At 57.4% G+C, this 22105-nt stretch overlaps 2 protein-coding genes across 5 annotated transcripts; one reads left to right on the top strand and one right to left on the bottom strand.

Annotated features, from left to right (window-relative positions):
- Positions 1-478: 478 nt before the first annotated feature.
- Positions 479-14330, bottom strand: TMEM253 (transmembrane protein 253). 4 transcript variants are annotated; one of them, XM_038558449.1, is made up of 10 exons: positions 12813-13344; positions 11259-11352; positions 10996-11139; positions 10541-10651; positions 10391-10447; positions 9970-10086; positions 9722-9868; positions 9264-9340; positions 7432-7609; positions 479-1107 (listed from the first exon to the last, which is right to left on the bottom strand). In XM_038558449.1, exons 3-9 carry the CDS (start codon positions 11101-11103, stop codon positions 7474-7476), a joined length of 753 nt encoding a protein of 250 aa, XP_038414377.1. In that variant the 5' UTR covers positions 11104-11139; positions 11259-11352; positions 12813-13344; the 3' UTR covers positions 479-1107; positions 7432-7473. The 4 variants fall into 4 exon arrangements, with proteins under 4 accessions (XP_038414377.1, XP_038414376.1, XP_038414375.1 ...); XM_038558448.1 differs by lacking the exon at positions 479-1107 and adding an exon at positions 6186-6243; XM_038558447.1 differs by lacking the exon at positions 479-1107 and adding an exon at positions 14228-14330 and having other exon boundaries at positions 7091-7609; positions 12813-13022.
- On the top strand, positions 8967-21923 carry ZNF219 (zinc finger protein 219). The gene is given in 7 exon segments (XM_038558446.1): positions 8967-9379; positions 9719-13331; positions 18586-18677; positions 18934-19810; positions 19813-20358; positions 20613-20744; positions 20891-21923. Coding segments are annotated over 5 exon segments (2145 nt in total). The 5' UTR covers positions 8967-9379; positions 9719-13331; positions 18586-18671; the 3' UTR covers positions 21475-21923.
- The last annotated feature ends 182 nt before the right edge of the window (positions 21924-22105 follow it).

Genomic DNA, 22105 nt, shown 5'->3' with positions numbered 1-22105 from the left:
GAAAAACTGGAAGTAGCAGCTGTGGAAGCTGAGAGCTGCCAGTAGCCGCATTATGGTGCAGCCTCCAGATCTCGTTCCAGTTTGAGATCATGAATTCGCTGTGGCACCAGCTGCCACATTTGAATGATTTCCTCCAGTGGCACGCTCATTGTTAATGTTTTAGCGACTGAAGAAGTCAGAATACCGCACAGGAGTCTGTATGTTGAGTGGAATGGTTTAAGGTTCCTTCTGACTCAGTCTATTTACTCATTTGTTCGGTAAACATTGAATGTCTCCTCTACGTCATTCACTTGGCTAAGTCTGGGGCTGTGAAGAATTGTAAAACATAGTTCTTGCTTCAAAGGTGGACACATAAATGATCATTTCACTTGTAGGGAAAGAAAAATAAAACTTTTCTCTGTCTTCGTAGGCTTAGTAGCTGAAGCTTGCAAATTAAGTTGACAGGAGTCAAATTAACAGGAGAGAAAAGGCATACAAATTTTGATGTTAATATTTTAATTTTTATGTGCACAGAGAGCCTTCATAGAGAAGAAACAGAGACCCAAAGAGGAGATTAGATTCAGGGCATCATATGCCATTCTAATAAAGAGTGAGAAATTATGGAGAAGTGACAAGATCAAGGAGAAAGGAGTTTGGGTTTCTAGGGCATGTAAGTTGTAGTAAAGGAAATATATGAGGAAAATTGTTGGAAGAGAACGGTTATCTCAGTAAGGTTTGTTTGTGCAGGACCCATCAGGGTGCTGGCTGGCTGCCACGAGAATGGCTGTTTTTCCTTGTCTTGCTGGAGGAGGAATATCTTCCCGAACAGAGCTTTTTGTCCTACTTTTAGGCAGATGGGGGAAGGCAGAGAGTTCTGAGTTTTCTGCTTATTTGCCTTTAGCTCAAAACAATCCTTATGCTGATGTGGCATATTTTGGGGTGGCCCATCCTGATCCCCTTCACAATAAAATGTTGGAAGTCTAGAACAATGTGTATAGTGCGTTAAGGGAGCATTGAAGAATTATAGTCTGGGTGGTGGTGGGAGAGGTCAGGGAAGCTTCCCAAAGTAGGTTAGGATTCAGCTGAGTCCCGAAGGATCAGTAGCAGTTGTGAAGCGCTGGTGTAGAGCTGAGAATAGAAACAACAGCTTAAATAATGCACAGAAGAAAGAAATATATGTGCTAAAGCAAGACGTTTTGACTTAGTTATTTTTTCATGATATGGCTTTCACTTCCTACTAGTGTTTTTTTTTTTTTTTTTTAATTTATTTAAGCAATCTAAACACCCACCATGGGGTTTGAAATCAACCCTGGGATCAAGAGTTGCACACTTTTCCAACTGAGCTAGGCAGGTGCTCCCCTACTAGTGTTTTTTTTTTTTTTTCCTACTAGTGTTTTGTTTTGATTTTTCAGTAGTGGATGCCACAAACAGCAGTGACCCCCCTCCGCCCCGACGCTGCCTATCACTGAGCCAATGCTGTCATCGTTGTCCTCCTTGTTGTCATCATTATCATCACATCATCATCCTTGGGCTAATTAGAAAGACAATAAAGAGGGAGAGCGTGAAGTGCAAAGATGGGGTGGAAGGGTCTATCATATACATTTATCTGGACTTTTTTTTTTTTTTTTAATGTTTAGGCTGCACCCAATGGCATCTTCTCAGATTGCTCTCATTGAAGAATGAAGGGAGAGGATGTGGGAGATGGCCCTGGAAAGGCAGGCAAAGGCCAGGCCACTGGAGGCATTGAGCCGTTTTAAAAAACCTGGACCTGATCTTGTAGATGACCGGGGTGACTGAAGGGCTTTTCAGCAGGGAAGCCATGTGGTCACATTCATGTGGCTACAAGCAAGACTTATCTGAGAAGAGCAAGCGCGGAGGCACAGAAACCTGTAAGGAGGCTCTTCCCGTGGTCTGGGTGAAGGGCAGTGAGGGCCTGACGTGGGGCAGTGGTGGTGGACAGAACTGATTCAGGAGCAGGAGAATCTCTAGAAAATGAGCATTTGGCTACAGGAAATGAGGGCATCGAGCTTAGCTTTCAGCTTGTGTGGCCAAGTAGAAGTACTGGTTAAGATAGAAAATTTGGGTGAAAAAAGAGAGAGAAAATTTAATAAAGGAACAAAAAATTCAGAAAGGGGAATAAGAGGCAGACGACGGGGGTAGGATTTCAGGCTTGGGATGTGTGATATGGTTCTTGTTGATCTTTGTAGGTCTCCTCCTTTTCAGTATAAGAATGTTGGGGAAGTTAGACTTAAGTTCTTGAAATCCCTCATATCGTATCTCTCTGAGGGAGTGGTTTTTAAGCAGGAGGGGACATTTGGCAAAGCCTGAAACATTTTTGATGGTCATGACTTGTGGGAGGAGTGCTATTGGTATCTAGTGGTTAGAGGTCAGGGCTGCTGGGAAGCATTCTGCGTTCCCAGGGACAGCCTTTCACAACAAAGAGTTATCTGGCCCAAAAGTCGGTAGGACCATGGTTGATAAACTCTGTTCTAGGGACTAGACGAATACTTGACACCTTACTTTACAATTATGCCCAGAGCCAGTCATTCTGATGAGAGTATGGATGTCAATTAAAACACCCGTGCTGATAAGCCAAATCCTATTGTTGGAAGAGAAATTAAAAGTCATCTGTTCTGAACATTCAGTCGATGTTTAAATAGTTGCTTCAACGACCTATCAGTGAGAGTATATAGCACAGAACACCTCTAACATATCCAGAGGTTGAGAGCCAAGTTCAAAGCAGCTCATTCTTTTGAAAAGTTTTCAGGTTTTTCTCTTTTTTGATCTAAAATTGGCCTCTCTGTAACAAGTAACCACTGGACCCAGCTTTGCTTCTCAGCTTCATCATAATTATCTTTGAGATTTATATATATTTTATTTTATTTTATTTTTTTATTTATGATAGTCACACAGAGAGAGAGAGAGAGAGAGAGAGAGAGAGAGAGAGAGGCAGAGACACAGGCAGAGGGAGAAGCAGGCTCCATGCACCGGGAGCCCGACTTGGGATTCGATCCCAGGTCTCCAGGATCGTGCCCTGGGCCAAAGGCAGGCGCCAAACCGCTGTGCCACCCAAGGATCCCAATATTTTAAAGATTTTATTTATTTATTCATAGAGACAGAGAAACAGGCAGAGACACAGGCAGAGGGAGAAGCAGGCATCATATAGAGAGCCTGATGTGGGACTCGATCCAGGGTCTCCAGGAGCACGCCCTGGGCTGCAGGCGGTGCTAAACCGCTGCACCACCGGGGCTGCCCTATCTTTGAGATTTATAAAGACATCAATCCTGTTTCTCCTAGGCCATGACTTTGAGTCCTCTAGCTTTATCTAAAGCTTAAGTGTGAGTCTCTAGCATTTTCTTCATACATAAAGGGTACAAATAATTATAGAGAAGCAAAACAAATTAAATTATCTTGGGGACTTGGATTTGGGTGAAAACATTTAAAACAAGAAAAAACTGGGCAGCCTGGGTGGCTCAGCGGTTTAGCACTGCCTTCGGCCCAGGGCATGATCCTGGAAGATCCGGGATTGAGTCCCACACTGGGCTCCCTGCATGGAGCCTGCTTCTCCCTCTGCCTGTGTCTGTGCCTCTCTCTGTGTGTCTCTCAGGAATAAATAAGTAAAGTCTTTTAAAAAAATAAATAAAACAAGAAAACTTTATAAAGGCAAGGAAAAACACCCAAGAATCAACAAAGACAACTCATTACTTTGGACAGAACATAGGAAAAGTTTCTGATAAAAATAAAGATTCAGATGATAAGTAGAATTAATCTAAAATATAAATAAGGTGGAAAAAATATATACAAAGAAGGAAAAACAAAAGAAACAGAAGACAACTCCCATTAAGTAAGTAGCATCTCACTTTTAAAGAGAAGCACTACACACAGGCTCAGTAGGACGCTATCCGCAGCCTGAGGCCCTAGGAAATTATGCAAGGAGATTCTTCCCCTTGAAATTTTTAAAAAAGATATTATTTATTTATTTGAGAGAGAAAGGGAGAGCATGAGCAAGGGGAGGGGGAGAGAAGCCGACTCTCTGCTGAGCAGGGAGCCCCACTTGGGCTTGATCCCAGGACCTGGAGATCATGACTCCTGCTGAAAGAGGCCCCCACCCCAGGAGCCCCCACAGAAGCCCCCCACCCCGAATTTTTACACATTTACCCCTATTAATGGGGTTGTGGTATAATGAGGGCTTTCTATAAAAGGTGAGCATATGGAAAATATATGGGAGGAGACAACAACCGAGGGACAGTTTTACAAATTTGCTTTGGCAACCAGAAGGTGTTTTTTTTTTTTTTTTTTTTTTTTAAAGAGTTTATGGGATGCCCGGGTGGCTCAGGGGTTGCGCATCTGCCTCCGGCCCAAGGTATGATCCTGGAGACCCCGGATCAAGTCCCGCATCGGGCTCCCTGCATGGAGTGTGCCTCTCCCTCTGCCTGTGTCTCTGTCCCTCTATGTCTCTCATGAAAAAATAAATAAAATCTCTTTAAAAAAGTGATGTCCAACCACTGAGCCACCTAGGTGTCCCAACTGGAAGGTTTTAACACAGTATTATAATGAATAAAAAATTAGCACCAACTAAAAATGCTTTCTGCTTTTCCCTCTTGTGGAGTCCCTACTCGGTCACCAGTAGTCCAGAGTCCCTGGACCCTGGGGAGGGACCTCTGATCAGTACAGTGCGCAGACCCTGTCATGTTTATAGGAAACATTGCCTCCCTGCGACCACACTGCTACAGTCCTGCTCAAGCTATCAATCGAATCCTGAACTTGAGGGCGCCTGAGTGGCTCAAGCCCTTAAGCATCGGACCTGGGCTCAGGTCATGATCTCGGGGGCCTGGGATGGAGCCCAGGTTCGGGCTCCCTGCTCAGCGCGGAGTCTGCCTCTCCCTCTGCCCCTACCCGACGTTTGAGCTCTCTCTCTCTCAAATAAATGAATAAAATCCTTACAAAGAAACAAAACCAAAAGACAAATACCATGTTGAGGAAGCATGGGCTGGGCAAGCCAAGGTGAAGGCCGTGGACTCAGAGCAACACAAGATGGGCCTGGTGAGAAAAAGAAATCCAGAAGGCCACCAAGGTAGCCTCTTTTCCCCAAGAGTAGGGTGCCCCAGCCCCGGGGGAGGGCACACCCAGGCCAGGCGGGCAAGGTGAGCTCTGATATCGCTGGCAGCCGGGGTCACTGCCTCCAGGGCTTCTGCCCAGCAGCTGCAGGCTCGCCAGGGTCCCAGGGTGACGCCCTGGGGGACCCCCTGCAGGGGAGGCCTCGCGGAGGGCCCAGGCCACGAAGACTGTTCGCGGGGACCCTGTGGGGATGCCTGGGCGAGACCGCGACCTGGGCAGCCCGGGGGCCACGAGGTGGCAGCAGAGGACACAGCCCAGGCCCGCCCCCAGCCCTGTGCAAGAGCAGGTCTTTCATGGGAGACCCCTGGCCGGGGTCTGTAAGCTCGTATCCAAGGCCAGAATAAAGGCCTGCGCTGCAAAGAAAGGAGGGCAAAATTCACCACCAAGGCGATTTCCCAGCTACCAGCGAACCCAGCTGCATGTGAAGTCACACCTGAATCGGGTATTTCTCCAGGCAAGGCACGGGCAGGGGTGGAGGCCTTGGAAAGCCGAGGCCGCAGGAACCTTGTCCCAGCCGCTTCTTTCTGTGGCATTCTGATAGGGTGGTAATTCAAGTGAAACGGGAGTGACTTCCACCGAGGCTGCCGAGCTGATGAAGGGTCAGCAGGGTGCTGGCTGGGAAGCACTGCCCAGGGCAGAAGGCTTCCCTGGAGCTGCCAGGGACTTCGGGCAGAGGCAGTAGGTGGGGGGACAATGGGGATCACAGGACCTCAGATAACGTCTCTCGGCTGCGAGAGGACGGTGCCCAGGGTGTGGGCACTGGTAGCAAGCGCTGGGCCTTAAATCTCTGGTCTTCTGACTTGTTGAATCACCTAATGCTCTTTGCATTATAAACCCTAGCCCCACCACCCCTCACTCCCAACACCCACTCCTTACAACCGGAAGTATCTCTAGACATTGCCAAGTAACCCCTAGTGGGCAAAATGCCCTCTCCCCGAGGATCAATGCCATAGACAGATACTGATTTAAAAAAAGGTTAAGGGGATCCCTGGGTGGCTCAGTGGTTTAGCACCTGCCTTCAGCCCAGGGCGTGATCCTGGAGTCCTGGGATCAGGTCCCACTTCAGGCTTCCTGCATGCAGCCTGCTTCTCTGGGTCTCTGCCTCTTTCTCTCTCTCTGTGTATCTCATGAATAAATAAATGATATCTTTAAAAAAAAAATAAAAAAAAAGGTTAAGAAGGTAACATTAAACCTCTCCAAGACTTGAATTTCGGGAGAGGCCTCCAAAAAGCATTGTACACCCAAAACATAAGAATTCCTATCATCAGCTTGAATAAGGAAGAGCCTACAATTGAAGGACAACAGGCTGACCCTGGCCCTCAGTTTAAGAAAAATTCATTCTCAACATTTTAAAATCAGAAGAGTTCACATTTAAAAAGTCAGAATTTCTGGGGTGCCTGGCTGGCTCAGTCCATTAGGTGTCTGACTTCAGCTCAGATCATGATCTCGGGTTCCTGGGCCCAAGCCGCATCGGGCTTCCTGCTCAGTGAGGAGTCTGCTTCCCCCTCTCCCTCTGACCATCCCCCGCACTCCCTGGGCTCATGCTCTTTGTCTCTCGGTAAATCATTTTTTTTTTTAATATAATCTTTTAAACAGAAATAACTAGTCAGAATTTCTGGCTTTTCTAGGAAAACTGGAACTATGCCAACACCAGGCCCACAGGCCCACGTGGCAGTAATTGGGTGGAGCCGAGGGGGTGTAAAATCTTGAAGCAGACTGTGTGCGCTCTAGTTCGCCACAGTTCCCACCAATTCCTGTTACATCATCCGCAATCTGTCTCACTCATTTTCACTACTCCTCATCCCTATCGGCAATTTATTTTCAACCTCCGAAGTTGCCTTATCCTTTGGAACCATTTTCCCGTGTGTGATTCTATGTTAGCCCCGATGCTCCGGGAATGTAGAGGATAAATACTACGATTATAATCTCCAAGCACGCGAGGAGCACTTCAGAGAGGTCGACTTGCGCAAACCCACACAACAAAACCAGAATCTCAAATTTCCTAACTCCCAGTCTTATTATTATTATCATTATTATTTCATGGCAACGTTTCTAGTGGGAATTCCATTTTGTCGTTTAGGGAACAGAACCGAAGAGGTAGGTATGGGCGGGAGCAGAGGAGAGGTCCAAGGGCTGAGCTGTTCAAGAATCACCAGGAACGATTAACATTTTTTTTTTTTTTAAGGAAATGATTTTGCTCCCCTTCTCCCAGGCATTTGAACCGGCTGCCTCGCGGTTGGGTGTGGCTGGAGGTCGCGCCCTGGCCGACAACCGACAACCGGGGGCGTCCTGAGGAGGCAGAAGTGTTTGAGCGCGGGAACCACGCAGGCTCACCTCACGCACGCGCGTGGGTGGGGGCTCCAGGCCGCAGGCGCCTCAGGTAGCAGAGCGCCCGGCCGGGCTCCTGCGGACGCGCAGTGGGACGCGTGACGTGGGCGTTGTCGGGGGCCCCGGCGTGCGACTTGGAATCCCCGACGTGTGTGTTCGAGCCCCACGCTGGCCACAGAGCTTGCTTAGGGGAAAAAAAAAACAAAACAAAAAAACTAAAAAAGGTTTGGGGCCTGCTACAAAAGCACGGCCTGGACTAACGTGACCGACCGAGTCCTCTGCGGGGCACTGACCTGCTGCCAGCGCTAGGACGCAGCCCGGGCCTCTGAGGAGCCCGCCATGAGCTGCCGCGCGTGTCTGCGAGACAGGCCGCCGGGCGGGCTCATCACCCCGTTCCTCCTCTGCCACCGTCTTCCGACTCCCGTGCCCCGCGCACGGGGGCTCCGCGGTGCCCGGCCCGGGAGGAGGGAAGGGGGTGGCCCGCTTCCGGCTCTCTCCACTCAAGAGCCTAATCCCGGGCTGTCTCCACCCACTGGTGCTCGCGCGACCTTGTCACGGGGCGCGGGCCCTCTCCCAGGTGTCCCGGCCGCGCCGCTGCGGGCGCCCCACAATGCCGGGGCCGGGCAGCCAGGCCGCGCTCTCGCCTCAGCGCTGCAGGCGCCGCGCTCTGGGGACGGCAGCCTCCTCACGTGGGAACGATAATGCGTGCGGGGCGCTCGCCTCCGGGGTGAGTTCTCTCAGGGCTCCAGCCGCGGCCCCCGTCGGGCGCCGGCTTTGCACACGTGCAAAGGTTCCACGCTGCGGGGGCTGCGCTTCCGGACCCGACGGCGGCCGGGGTCAAAGGTCGCGGGGCCGCGCGAGGCCGCGCCTGCGCAGTGCACCTCCCGCCGCGGAGAGGAAGGGCGGCGGCGGCGCGGGCTCGCGAGAGGCGGGGAAGCCGCAGCTCGGGGCGCCCGTGCCCGCCCGGCCCGCGGGCGCCGCGGAGGGAGGGACGCAGGGAGGGCGGGCCCCGGGCTCCTGACTCATCAGCCCCGAGCCCTTTCTCGCGCGCGCTCCGAGTCTCAGGACGTCGCATCCGGGCTCCGTGCGCGGGGGGAACCCGGCTCCGCGGAGGGCCCGTCCCCAGCCCGCGGGCCCCAGGCGGCCGGAGGGAGGGCGGCGGCGCCCCCGCGCACGACACCCCGCCGGGCTTCCCCCGCACGCGGGGCCAGTGGTCGCGTCCGCGGAGACTCGGCTAGACCCCGACCGGAGCGCCTCGCGTCGCGCCGCGGACACATAGCGCCCCCTTCCCGGAGGGGAGGCTCTTTATTTCCCGGCAGGCCCCGGGGCGGCGAGGGGCATCCTGGGACTTGTAGTCTTCGCGAGAGGAGCGAGGAACCGGATCGAAGGGGGCAAACTAAAGCACCCAGGGACTCGATTTCCCCGGGCTTGCGGTGGGTGGGATAGCGAGAGGCGGACAGAAGAGGGGGGGGGGGATGAGGCGGGCGCGAGGCTGCGAGGGGAGGCGATGGGCGGGGCGGGCAGGGGTGGAAGGGGGCACAGGGGTGCAGCCTGTGTGAAGGACGCCCTGCAGGCGGGGAGCCTTTCGGGGCAGTGGGGGGACGCCGGAGGACACCCTGCGGAGACCCTGCCCCGGGTGCGGCATCCCTGGCGGGGACGGCAAGAGCGGGGCCTAGGCGCACGGAACCTGAAGGCTCTGCCTGGACTTCAGGCGGGTCCAGGGGACCCCAGCCGGCCCCGCGGAGTGCAGTCGGTGTGCAGTCGGGGCAGGAGGGTCGGAGGACGCTGGGCTCCCGCGGGGCAGCCGAGCCCGACCGCCGGCCTCCCGGCCAGCTCACCCGCTTGTTGCGTTTGTTGTGCCAGCCACCATGGGACCGTCCTCCGGACCGGCAACTTCCTCCAACTCAGGGAGATCCTACAAACCAGACGGTTGGGAGGGGAGCAAACTGTAGGGGTGAGAAAGGAGGGATCCCAGAGAAACAACTTCCTCTTTTTCTTCCATTTCTTTTTCCTTGTTCCCACAGTCCTTCCAATACTTAGGCAGCTCCCTAATGGTCTCCCGCCTTTCTAGTCCCACCCATTTAGATACCCAGTTCCCTCTTCCCCACCACTACGGAGGAAACGCCTAAAGCCAGAAAACCAATCCGTTGCAGGCTGTGACCCCTTCCCCCTTTCTACCCCCCACTAGCCCCATTATTCTTCCTTCAGCGCCACTGACCATGATAGCCAGTAAAAAATAAATAAAATAATCATTTGCTAGCTAACTGCTCTGTACTTTCCTCCCTGCCCTCAGTACCTCCTGCAGCTCCCGGTAGTGCAGACTCTGGCTCCTGCAGCATCCTGGCTTCCTCTGATTCAGCAGGAAGAGCGAGTATGCGGAGACCAGCACTCCCCCTAGGGTGAAGGCCTCAGTACTGAGCTCCAGCACCAGCAAGCCCGCCAGCTGCAGGTAGACAGGTTGAGGATACTACAGGGAAGCCAGCACCTGTTTGCCCCTGCCCCATTCCCTCTTCACCTCCTCCTCCCACCTTCTCCTTCACTCACCTGTACCTGGGACAGGGCAGCTGGGGCAGGCCCCAAGGCTGTCTTCATCACCTCGACCACCACCACGATGAAGCCCAAGATCAGACTGAAGATGTTGAGTATCATCATGGTCTGCACCTGCCAGTGAGCCAGCTCAGCCCTGCCCGGCCTAGGAGACTCCTGGGAGCCCCAAGCCCCACCTGCAGCTGAGCCCCAACACAAAACTCGACTCCTCTTCTTCCATCTCTAAACGGGGCCATCGGGCCTCTAACTTTCTTGCGTTACCTCCTCAGTCTGTTAGGCGGGTCAGGGGCAGAGAGCTCAGGGTTTGTTAACATTCAGTCACTTCCCGGCCTGAGTGGTGTGCGTGTGTGTGTGTGTGTGTGTGTGTGTGTGTGTGTGGTGTGTTGGGAGAACAGTGCCGCATCCTGTGCCCTCTCACCTTCCAGAGGCGAGGTGCTCGGCGCAGCTCAAGGGTAGCAATCCCAGTGAGGAGACCCTGAATGGTGGGGAAGGCAAGTGTTGAGCTCTGGCTTCAGGGAGGAGGGGCCTCCAGGACCCTCCTTCCACCCTCCCTTGCCATGGCTCTTACCAGTGCCCCAGGCCCGAGTGGCAGTGCGGTGGCCATGTGACAAGCAGAGTTCAGGCAGGCCACGGAGACAGCAAGTGGCACCACAGCCACTGCCAGCCACAGCTGGCTCACCTGGAGGCCACACGCGGGGCATGTGAAGGGCATCCAGGGATCCGCAAGCGGGAGGAATGCAGGTGGGCGGAACGCAGTCAACCAAGGGCAAGTGAAGGAATGGGGTATTCTTTAGTGTTTGTGCCTCGTGTCCTAGTTACTTAACTATGTGTTTTCCCCACATGATGGGATCTAATTGGAGACTAAGGGTCTTGCTTCATTATTCTACGTTTTCTCCACCCTCCTCCCACTCAGACACTAGCACAGCTTCAGGCATGCGGTGGGTGCTCCCTAAACATGGATACAACTGAATTGGGGCTACAGTTGGACATTCTAAAGCCTGAGGCGGGGCAGCCTGGCCTCACCGCCAGCGCCAAGAGGTGCCCATTTTGCCTGTGCCGTGCCCAGTGCTGTAGCTTTTCCAGACGAAGACTGGAGCTCTCCTGCTCCCGCCGAGCAGCTCTCTCCTCCATGGCTCCCTTGCCCACTGGAGTTCAGTGCTTCCTAGGCTGGGAGAAATGCATCGTGGCGCCTATCAGCAGATAGGACGTGCGGCAACATCTCTTTCAGCTGTCCCTTTGCCCGCTTCCAAAATCCGGGGAGTTGAGGCTCAGGGCCTCAGACCTACCTGGTCTGAAGATGCTACTCCAAAGGGATGGGACCCAACAGGGCCTGGAGCTCCTGGCAGGGTCCGGTAGCTCAGAGCAGACCACAAACTTGTCCTGGCAGAGACAGGCTGTCAAGGCTGGGTGGGGTGGGGCAAAGGTCCCCACGAGGGCCTAAGGTTCCAGGGAGCGGCCATGGGCAGGCACCAGCCTTGGGTCGTTCCACAAAGCACGCAGCTCTGCCTTGCTCTGTCCTGCTTCTGCCCATCTGTGGGTCTTCTGACGGCTCACCCCATCCCCATGGACACTACCACCACGGGCCCCAGTTTTCCCCTATTTCCATCTAGTTGTTCTCCTTTTTTGCTTCCTCCTCAAATTACCTGCTGTTCCCCAGGGAAATCCCATATTACGGTCTGGATTGGTCCCTTGTCATTACTACTTGCAGTGTTGTCTCAAGACCAGGCAAGGTTTAATTCCCCTGGCTTCCTGTCTCTCACTTTCTGGACAGTTTCCCCCTCTCTTCTTCCTTTCTTGAAGGATTTACTCTGGACTGGATGCTAACTTAGTAGATGGGGATCCCTGTTCATAGCGGGGCGGTTTTTGTTTTTGTTTTTGTTTTTAGTGTTACAGTGTTCATTTGCAGCTAGATACGTTTAGAAAATAGTCCCCAAATGGTCAGTCCTGGGCAGGACACTACCGCAGCAATGACTATTTTTGAGAGCTAGAAGTTGCCTTGCAGTCAGGCCCACCTGGTCTAGAATCTCAGCTTTGTTGCTTTCCCAGCTGTGTGACTTTGGGTACATTATTCTACCTGTTTGCACCTCGGTTTGTTCAGACTGAGTAATAAAAAGGGGGCTAACAACATGACTGTGTGGGCTTGTTGACTCGCGGTGGGCACTTAACAGCCATCAGTGATGCGATGAGCTCACACAGATATGCCTGATGCCCGTATACCAGAGGCTTATTCAGAAGCTGAGCTGCGCCCGAATATATGCTCCATGGATCAAAAATAGGAAAGGAGTCGAGCCTGGGATCTGGAGCAAAACCAGACCTGTGTTCAAATCCCAGATCTCCTCGGATGACCTTGGGCAAGTTACCTAATCTCTCCGTCTCCTTATCTATCAAGGGAAGTTAACAATATGGATGCCTATACAACACTCAAGGAGTTAGTTGCTTTGCGTATTAAAAGAGAAAATGCAGTGAACTAGCTCAGCCTGGCACCTACCACTTAAGTGCCCAATACTTGTTAGTGGCTATTAACATTATTATTATTACTGTTGGTAGAAGAAGACGGGGCCAGAAGACGCCTGGGGGTTAGTCCTGACAGTCAGGGTCCTGGGAAGCAAGTGGTGCTGGGCCAACACTCCCTGGAGCACTGCGTCCCTTCCTTTTTCCTGGGGAGTGGGAATCACACTTAAAGGGATTCCGAGAAGTTCTGAGTCTACTCCCAGCTCAATCCGCATGTGCATTAATTTCCTTTGGTGGCAGTGGCCCGACCATGTGAAATGCCGGGCTTGCTCTGCGGGTCCCTGAGCTGCTAGGCCAGTGGCGAGACCCTTTGGCTTCATTTTCCGTACCTGGAAGTGCAGGCCTTATCCTCCAGGGTGTTATTGTGAGGATCCTCTCCGACTAAATGTGTGAACGGGCATTCCGTCAGTATGGATCAGGTCTGAGCTCGCCGCCTGGGAATTCGGAGCCCCGTCAGGGTTGCACTGTGCCCAGGGCCGGGCGCCCCCAGCCCCTCGTCTCTGCTCGTCCCCCTCGGTGCTAAGCACGGTGCCTGGTGCCTAAGCAGGAAGCAATCAGTAAATATTTGTCGTATTGAAGAGCCATCAGGGCGACTTAGGGAATGGAGAGGAGAACTGGAGAGGAAGGAGCCGGATCTGTTTATCAAGAACAGAAAGGACCAGGGAGTAACTTTAATAATGTTTCTTGTACGGCCGACATTAACTATCTTTATCATCGCCCCTCCTCCTCCTCCCCAAAAAGAGAGACAGAAATTGTAAGGGAGAGGCTGCGAGATAAAGCCCCAGGAAGAACTTCCCGAGTCCGTGCATGTCGGGGCAGAAGGCGCGGCCCAGCCAGCTCCGTCCCTGGTATGTCCGGGCGGGGGGCGGGGGCGGGGGCGGGCGGGCGGCGCGGGGGCCCGGGAAGGACGGCGTGACCTTTGGGCATCCCCGCCGGCCTCCCGGGGAGCCGAGCGTGCGTCGCACCCCCGCCCCGCCGCGGCGCCCCGGCCCCCGCCCCGCGCCCGCCCCGCGCGCCTCCCGGGGTCCCCGCGCCCCGCGCCCGCCCGCGCCCGCGCCCGCGCCCGCTCCCGCGCGGCCCCGGCCCCGCCGCGCCGCCCCCCGCATGCTAATGGCCGGGCCGCCTCCCGCCGCACACAATGCGGGCCAGGGCCGGGGGCGGGGGACCGGGGAGGGGGCGGGGGCCGGGCCGGGGGCGGGGGGGCCGGGGCCCGGCGCATCTCCCCCGGCCCCACGTAACGCTGACGCCCGCGCCGCCGGCCCGCCGCCCGCCGCCGCCGCCGCCGCCGCCGCCGCCGCCCGCCGCCGCCCGCCCGGGGCCCGTGAGTAGCCGCTCCCCCCGCGCCGGCCCCCCCCGCCGCCCCCGCCCCCACCCCCGCCCCCCCGCGGAGGGGGGGCCGCCCGCGCGCCCGGCTCGGAGCAGGTGCAGGGGGCGGGGGCGGGGGAGGGGCGCCGGCGCGGCCCCGAGCAAACTTCGCCCAGAGCTCCCGGGGGGGCGGGGTGGGGGCGGCGGCCGCGGGCGCGGGGGCGCTGGGGGGCCCCGGGGGCGGGGGCGGGGGCGGGCGGGGGCCGGGGCGGCGGGGCCGGGGCGGCGGGCGGGGGGGCGCGGGCAGCTTTGTAGGGGCGCGAGGGCAGGGCGCGGGGGGCCTGGGGGTGCGGGGCGGCCGCGCCGGGAGCCGGAGCGGAGCAGCGCCCCCCGGCTTAGGTAGGGCTGCGGGGCGAGGGGGCAGGGACCCGAACTCTACCGGAGCGGGGTGGGGGAGGGGCGAGGCTGGGGGGTGCTTCCCTCTCCGCGTCCCAAACAAAGTGTCACAAAGAGCTCGGCCGGCGGCAGCGGCGGAGGCGGCTGCAACTCCGCTTTTGTTCTCCCGGCCGGGGTAGCGAGCCCTGGCCTCCCAGCCTCCCACCGCTGCCCCCCCATCCTCCTCCTGGCTTCTCCTCCCCGGGAGGGCACTGGGGTGCTGCTGGAACAATCCCCTGTGCGGGATCACAGGTCCTGCCCTACTTGCCAGCCTGCTTCTGGGAAGGAGGTTTTTCCCAGAGGCTCTCCTGCCCTGCCCACCCCCCCTCGCCCCCCCCACACCCACTAGCCCCTAATCTGAGGACTGAGGCTCATATGGGTGCTAAGACTCTGACCTTTCTAGGGTCAGCTCCAGCTAAGGGGACTTAGGGCCGGCCCCCTCGCCGCCTCCCCCCAAATCAGGGTCCTCTGGAACTTTCAGAAGAGAGGTCAAGTTGGGACATGCTTGGGGAATAAGCTTCACTATGGTGGGGGCAGGGGGCAGTAGGGCAGCAGGTGTACCTTCCTCTCCTTCCCTTGCTGTATGTTTGGAGTCCATGACTGAGGTGCCATGCACCCAAATCAGAAAAGTGAGGTTGAAGGGAAGGAGGCTTTAACCAAGAACTCGGTGTAAAAGATGGGCATGCTGTGACGTGGGGTCAATTCAGGGTTCCTCCCCGAGCAGGGAGGTTCAGAGGGCCGTGGAGAGGAGACCCTAACAGGGAGCTACTGGCATGTGGTTGTGATAAAAGTGGCCTTGACTCCAGACCACCTAAGAAGCCCCTTTCTTTCTTGCCTCCCCTTGTGCACTGTTCATAATAATTGGTAGCGGACCTCAGAGGTGTGGGGCTCTCAATGGAGGGAAGAACATCAAGTATTAGGAATGACCAGTGACAGAGGTTTAGTCACAAGTATGCCTCAGAAGTCCTGAATCCCTGCCTCTTACACTCTGCCCCTAAAAACTTTTGAATCCCTGGTTGGAGGGACAATCTTTTGAGGTCCCGCACTCAGCGGATGCTTCTCTGTACGTGTCCTTGTTTCCGAGTCTTCTTACCAAGCCTCCCAGCCCTCCCTAATGCTGTAAGGTTTGATGGTCCACATCCCCTTCCCCACCAGCTTTCCCAGCACATGAAAATAATTGGCCTGTTGCTTTGGAAAGATTGCCGATCCCTAACCCCGGCCTGGTATCCTTATAGAACCCAAATAAGGGCCACATAACCCCTGATTCCCAGTGGAGGTGGAAAGTAGGTCAGTGCTACTGTCTGGCCAAGTCTCGTGGATGGTGTTTAGGGCCTGACTATAGAAAATGGTGTGATTATTGCCCGCAGGCAGGACATGCATGTCGTGGGTTCCAAGGCGGTTCTTAGACCTAGGACCCTGTCAGTGTTCTCTCCTATTAAAACAAAACAAAACCAAAAAAAAAAAAAAAAAAACCCAAACCAAACAAAACCCCTCATGGGATCTGGTGCCTGGGGCCTCCTTTGGTGTGGAGATGATTCAGGAGGTCTTGACTGGGCCTGGGAAGGTGTCTAAGTGGGTTTTGTTGATTTGAGGCTTACCCTCCTCCAGGGAAACTCTCCCTGCTTGGGAATTCAGCTTCAATTTAGGCCTCCTTATATATCACTTTTTTTTTTTTCATCCTGGCAAATGCTATGTGCAAAGCAGGTCTTTTGTTTTTGTTTTGTTTAGAGAGAGGAAGCTTTGCCCTGTTTCTACTCTACTTGCTCCCTATATGCAGTCCAGCCTCCTATGAGGTATTTTGTTTGCTGTCCTACGGGCAGTTTCAGGGGCCCTAGAATCTTCTCAGAATCAGAGTATGTGCCCATAGGTTAGTCAGCTATGACCATGCAGTATTCCCAGCCTCCCCCCCTCCTCCCCCACCATCTGCTTCCTCTGAATATACCAGATTGGCTGTACACCAGGATGTTCCGGGAATCCCCAGGAGAGCAACAGAATGTGATGGACCCAAATACGATGCCTCAGTAACTCATTCCAGGATGTACAAACTGTAACTGTCAGGACACTCCTTAGAGCTAATTAAAATTCTTCTAGTTACATCTATTTTTTCTATTACATTTATCTATTTTCAGTGACATCCAAAAGGCCAAAATAATCCCTCTGGTACCACTGGTTTCTCCCCCACCAGCCCCCACCAATGGTTCCCAGATAGGAATTCTTAAAAATCCTCTAGCTCTTCTCCGAGCTTTATCTGTGGCACTAAAATGGCAAATGAGGCCCCTCTAGCTCCTGCTCGCCCTTTCTATGGTACCGAGGTGGCCACAGTGGCTCCTGTGGTAGCCCACTGCACTCTCCATGGTACTGAAGGGATGACCATTGGTTTTTAACATCTCTCTGGGGTCCAGAAGAGTCCCGTGACTCAGAACCACAAATTTTCAAGTGGGAAGGGACCATCCATATAAATGAGTCCAACCTCCTTATTTTACAGATGAGTAAACTTGGAGGTCAAGTGATTTACTGAAGGTTGCAGGGCTATTAATAGTCAGACTGGCCCCACAATAGCCTCGTACTCCTTGGTCCCACTCTTTAATTCACCTTTGATGACACTACCCACGGAGCTTAGCTGGGCTCTTGGTCTCAGGGAAGGGGTTTATTTGGAAGATCCAGAAGATGACGGTGGATGCCCTAATTCGGAGCTACAGACGTACAAATATTAAACGTGGTGGTGGAGGTGGTTTACTGACCCTTGAATGAGGACACTTTGTCAATCAGCCTCCTGTTAATAAAATTCCCTTAACCCAGATTTCACATGTAACAGGTACCTGGCCCTTCGTGGAATCTTATCACATTCATTAAATGTGAAAAATTAAAGAAGCCTTGGACCTCCAGAGCCTTTTCTCTTTGCTGATAAGCGGGCTGACTCCTGGCCCAGTTCTCTTCTGTTAAAAATCCTTAACCAAAGTAATACTTGAGTCCTTTTCTTTCTGAGTAACCCATTTCAGTTTCACAATGCCTATTGTAAGGAAGTTCTTTATATCTCAAATATTCTTTATATCTCAGGCAAAAAAAAAAAAAAAAAAAAAAATAGGTTAGGCCCACAATCATCCAGGCTCGACCAGATCCCATTCCTTGTGTAAGCAGGAAGGTAGGCTGGCGGACTTCTGTTGCATCCTCCCCAGGCCTCTTTCCATGAATGTTAATTCTGGGGTTGCTTCTAAGTCCTAATGCTTACCTCTGCAGCTTAGAATCAGGAGAGCCCCCACCCCCACCCCCCCAATCCTCTCAGTGCTCTTCTCCTTCCTCAGAACTGGAGCTCTGCACATCCCAGGCCCAGGGAATTTCAGCCTGGAGAATTTTAACCCTTTCCTGCTCAGAGCGTGTGCTGAGCCCCTATCTGTGCAGATGGCCCGGCCCCGCCCCCCGTCCCTCACTCCAGCCTCTTGAGCTCAGAGCCAGTGTAATCCTCCTCTTGTGTGAGGGAGCCTCTCCCCTGCAGAGAGGAGGAAAGCCTGCCTCGGAACAGCCCTGGACAAAGGGGCTGAGATGCCCCATCAAACTGCAGGCTGCAAGGTTTGAAACACGGGGATGAATCCTATCTGGTATTTGCAGTTTTTAACCCCTTCCCCAGGCCAGCAGCGCCCCTTAACTTCCACTCCTCCCCCAACTCTCTCTTCATTCCCTCTCCCTCTGGCGCTCTCCCCCTTCATGCCCCTCCCCCTCTGTCTGTCTCCAGACTCTGCTGCTGGGAGGTGTTTCTCTCCCATGCATGAATGAGTCTCTGTAATGAATGGAAATGAATGGATCAGGAATCCAGGCGGAGGGAGGGAGGACGAGGGGGAAAAGACAGAAAGACAGGATAAGGGCAGAAGGAAGGACTGTGGAGTGTGGGAGGATGTTTGGCTGGCTGGTCAGTTAGGGGTCTGAGAGCAACTGGTCTCACTTGGATAACTGGGGAGCACGGCAGGCCCACCCCCATTTGCTCATCAAGCTACATAGCCTAACTTGAATGAGAGAGAGGGGCATCCTGTGACGGTTTCTACCACCAGGGGGTGGTGGTGGTGGTGATGATGGTGATGATGGTGATGGTGTTGGTGACGACGGTGGTGATGGTAGTGGTGGTTTTGGACTAGGCGCTTAAAATGAATAATTTGGGGCAAGACATCTGGGTTATCAGGGAGCCTGTGGCCTGGGCAAACGAGGGAGCACACATTTTGAAGGCAGCAGTCCCCTCCTGCTGGTGCAAGGAAGGGGAACAGAGGAATAGGCTGCAGGAGTATGGGGTGCTAGGAGTGTGGGGGTGGAGGTGCCTCTTTCCACTGCTGAAAACCAAGGCTCATCTTTACCTCCAAATCTGTGTCTCTCTAGCTCTTCAGCACCTGTTGCCTTCACTAGCAGCTTTTCTTCCTCCTCTTCCCTGCACTCCCCAGAACCAAAGAATGTGAAGGGGGTCCATGGAGGTGAGTGAAGCAGCTGTGGCCTGAACCTGCAAGTACTTACAACTGTACCCCTTCCCTCCCTCCCTCTCTCAGAAGTTCTGTCTGTGGCCCCGACAGCTCCACTCGCATCCACATCCCACTCCCCCCGCCCCCACCCCCGAGGGCAGTGGGAAGGGCGCGCGGTGCCCCGGATTCGGGCCCTCGGGGGCCCTCAGGGGCCGCCGGCCGCCCGCGCCCTTGCCTTCCGCAGCCCCTGTCCTCGCATCTGTCTCCGCAGGCCTCACGTCCCCGCGCCCCGGGCGGCCACTTAGCGCCCTCGCCCCCGGCCTTCGACGGCGAACTGGATCTGCAGCGCTATTCCAACGGGCCGGGCGTGAGCGCCGGGTCTCCAGGGATGGGGGCCGTGGGCTGGTCGGAGAGTCGCGCGGGCGAAAGGCGCTTCCCGTGCCCCGTGTGCGGGAAGCGCTTCCGCTTCAACTCCATCCTGGCCCTGCACCTGCGGGCGCACCCGGGCGCCCAGGCCTTCCAGTGCCCGCACTGCGGGCACCGCGCCGCGCAGCGCGCCCTCCTGCGCTCGCACCTGCGCACGCACCAGCCTGAGCGCCCGCGTAGCCCCGCCGCGCGCCTGCTGCTGGAGCTGGAGGAGCGCGCGCTGCTGCGCGAGGCCCGGCTGGGGAGGGCCCGGAGCGCGGGCGGCGTGCAGCCCGCCCCTCCCGCCGCCGCCGCCGCCGAGGGCCCGGCGCGGCCCCAGGCCCCCGCGTCGTCCGCCTTCCGGTGTCCCTTCTGCAAAGGCAAGTTTCGCACCGCGGCGGAGCGCGAACGCCACCTGCACATCCTGCATCGGCCCTGGAAGTGCGGCCTGTGCAGTTTCGGCGCCAGCCAGGAGGAGGAGCTGCTGCACCACAGCCTGACGGCCCACGGCGCCCCCGAGCGCCCCCTGGCGGCCGCCCCCGCGGCGCCCCCGCCGCCGCCGCCGCCCGAGCCCAGGCCGACCCCCGCGTCCGCGTCCGCATGCGAGCCTGAGCCCGAGCGCGACGCCCCCCCCGCCGCCGCCGCCGCCGAGGAGCCCCCCGCGCCCCCGGAGTTCCGCTGCCAAGTGTGCGGCCAGAGCTTCACGCAGTCCTGGTTCCTCAAGGGCCACATGCGCAAGCACAAGCCTCCTTCGACCACGCGTGCCCCGTGTGCGGCCGCTGCTTCAAGGAGCCCTGGTTCCTCAAGAACCACATGAAGGTGCACGCCAGCAAGCTGGGCCCGCTGCGCGCCGCGGGGTCCGCCTCCGCGGCGGCGCGCGCCCCGCAGCCCCCCGACCTCGGCCTGCTGGCCTACGAGCCGCTCGGCCCCGCGCTGCTGCTGGCGCCCGCGCCCCCCGCGCCCCCCGCGCCCGAGCGCCGGGAGCCGCCCAGCCTGCTGGGCTACCTGAGCCTGCGGGCGGGGGAGGCCCGGCCCAACGGGGACGGCGCGGAGCCCGGGGCCGGCCGCGGCTTCGCAGGCTTCCGCCCCGCGCCCGCCGCCCTCCCGGCCCGGGCTCGCCGACCCCGCGCCGAGGAGCCGGACGACGAGGAGGAGGTGGTGGAGGCGGAGGACGAGGCCTGGGCCCGCGGCAGGCCGGGGGGGCCGCTGGCTCCGCTGCACACGCGCCCCGCCGAGGGCCCCGGGCTCGCCGCACCTGCCGCGGGGGCGCAGGCCAGGCCCGCGGCGCAGGGTACGTAGGGGCCCGCGGAGGCCCCATCGCGCCCCGCTCCTGCCCCCTCCTTTGTAAGAAAGGGCCTGCCTCTTAATTCTTTAAAAAAAAAGAAAAAAAAAAAAAAAACCCACCTCTGGAGGCCACTTTTGGAGGGCACAGCACCAGACCCCGCCCCAGGCTCCCTCCACCCCGCTGTCTCCATCCCCAAGGGGCGGGCGGCTGGGGGCGGGCGGCCAAGCCCTTTCTGACGTGTCCTTACCTGTGTGTTGCAGAAGAGAACGGGCTGTTAGCTGGAGGGACTCGGCCCGAAGGCGGCCGCGGAGCCACGGGGAAGGACTGCCCCTTCTGTGGAAAGTCTTTCCGCTCAGCGCATCACCTTAAGGTGCACCTGCGAGTGCACACAGGTGAGGGGGGCAGCCTCCGGGCTGCGGGGGGCGGAGGGGGGACGGGGTGGGCCGCGGACTCCTCTGGCCCAGAGGGGCCCCGCGCAGGCAGCAGAACGCAGAGCCTTGCTGGCGCCCTGCGTGACCCCTGGCGCCCCTTCCCGCAGGCGAGCGCCCCTACAAGTGTCCGCACTGCGACTACGCGGGCACCCAGTCCGGCTCGCTCAAGTACCACCTGCAGCGCCACCACCGGGAGCAGCGCAGCGGGGCCGGGCCCGGCCCCCCCCCGGAGCCGCCGCCCCCTTCCCCGCGGGGCTCGGCACAGCCGTCAGGGGCCAAGCCCGCCCCGCAGCCGGCCGCCTGGGCAGAGGGCGCCGCGCACCCCCGGCCTCCCCCGAGCGCGGCGGCGCCCGGGTCCCGTCGGAAGCCCGCCAGTCCCGGGAGGACCCTGCGCAACGGGCGAGGCGGTGAGGCCGAACCCCTGGACCTGTCCCTGCGGGCGGGGCCGGGGGGCGAGGCCGGGCCGGGGGGCGCCCTCCACCGGTGCCTCTTCTGCCCCTTCGCCACCGGAGCCCCGGAGCTCATGGCCTTGCACCTGCAAGTGCACCACAGCCGCCGGGCTCGGGGCCGCCGGCCGCCCCCGGCGGATGCGTCCCCGCCCTACGCCCCCGCACAGTCCGCAGAGACCCCCCCCAGTCCTCCGCAGGAGGGGGAGGAGGGCTCCGGGCTGCCGGGGGCCCAGGAGCGGTAGGGAGCCCGCCTAGGGGCGGTTAGCGTAGTGAGCTCCCCCGCGGGGGCGGGGGGCCTAGAGGTAGTGGGTAGAGCAGCCAGCGGGGGGCAGCGTGGGGCCCGCAGCCGCGCCCCCGCGGAGCAGAGGTGAGGGGTGGAGGGCGTAGGAGGGTGGGCGGGCGGCACCCACCCAGCCCAGGGGAGAGTCACAGTGCCTTAGCAGTGGCGGGGGGAGGAGCGGAGGACGGGGTCCGGGCTGCCCAGGCCTGGCCCCCGGGGAGGAGGCGCTCTGCCGGTCTTCGCTGGTCCATAGGTGACAGAGTTTATTTTTGTACAATGGGTGGGGGTGGGGGGCACTGTACCCTTCTAGCCCCTTCAGGGGCCCCTGTAGACGTCGCTATTTTTGGTACAATTCCTGTCACCCCTGTCGCAGAGTTGTGTCCCCAATAAACAGGTGTCTTGAGGCACAGGGCGCTGCGTCTGTCTGCTTATGTCCCGTGCTCTTCGGGCGTTCTGTCCGGAAATACTTCTTCGGGAGCTTAGTGACCCCCCCACCCTCCGAGAGCTTCGTGCCAAGCAAGACCTCTTGGGCTTTCCCCCACCCTGGCTGTGGCTTCCGCAGCTCTGGGTGGGTGGGTGGGGGAGGCAGGAAT

The sequence above is a fragment of the Canis lupus genome, chromosome 15, assembly GCF_011100685.1.
Source record: "Canis lupus familiaris isolate Mischka breed German Shepherd chromosome 15, alternate assembly UU_Cfam_GSD_1.0, whole genome shotgun sequence".
Classification (NCBI taxonomy): Eukaryota; Metazoa; Chordata; class Mammalia; order Carnivora; family Canidae; genus Canis; species Canis lupus.
This window is presented reverse-complemented; position numbering and strand designations above follow the sequence as displayed.

Coding starts and splice junctions, on each gene's coding strand:
- TMEM253 (XM_038558447.1), bottom strand. CDS start 11,103: ATGGAGGAGAGAGCTGCTCGGCGGGAGCAGGAGAGCTCCAGTCTTCGT. Junction 10,652..10,995: donor GGCACCTCTTGGCGCTGGCG/GTGAGGCCAGGC, acceptor TGTGGCCTCCAG/GTGAGCCAGCTGTGGCTGGC. Junction 10,448..10,540: donor CACTCGGGCCTGGGGCACTG/GTAAGAGCCATG, acceptor CCCACCATTCAG/GGTCTCCTCACTGGGATTGC.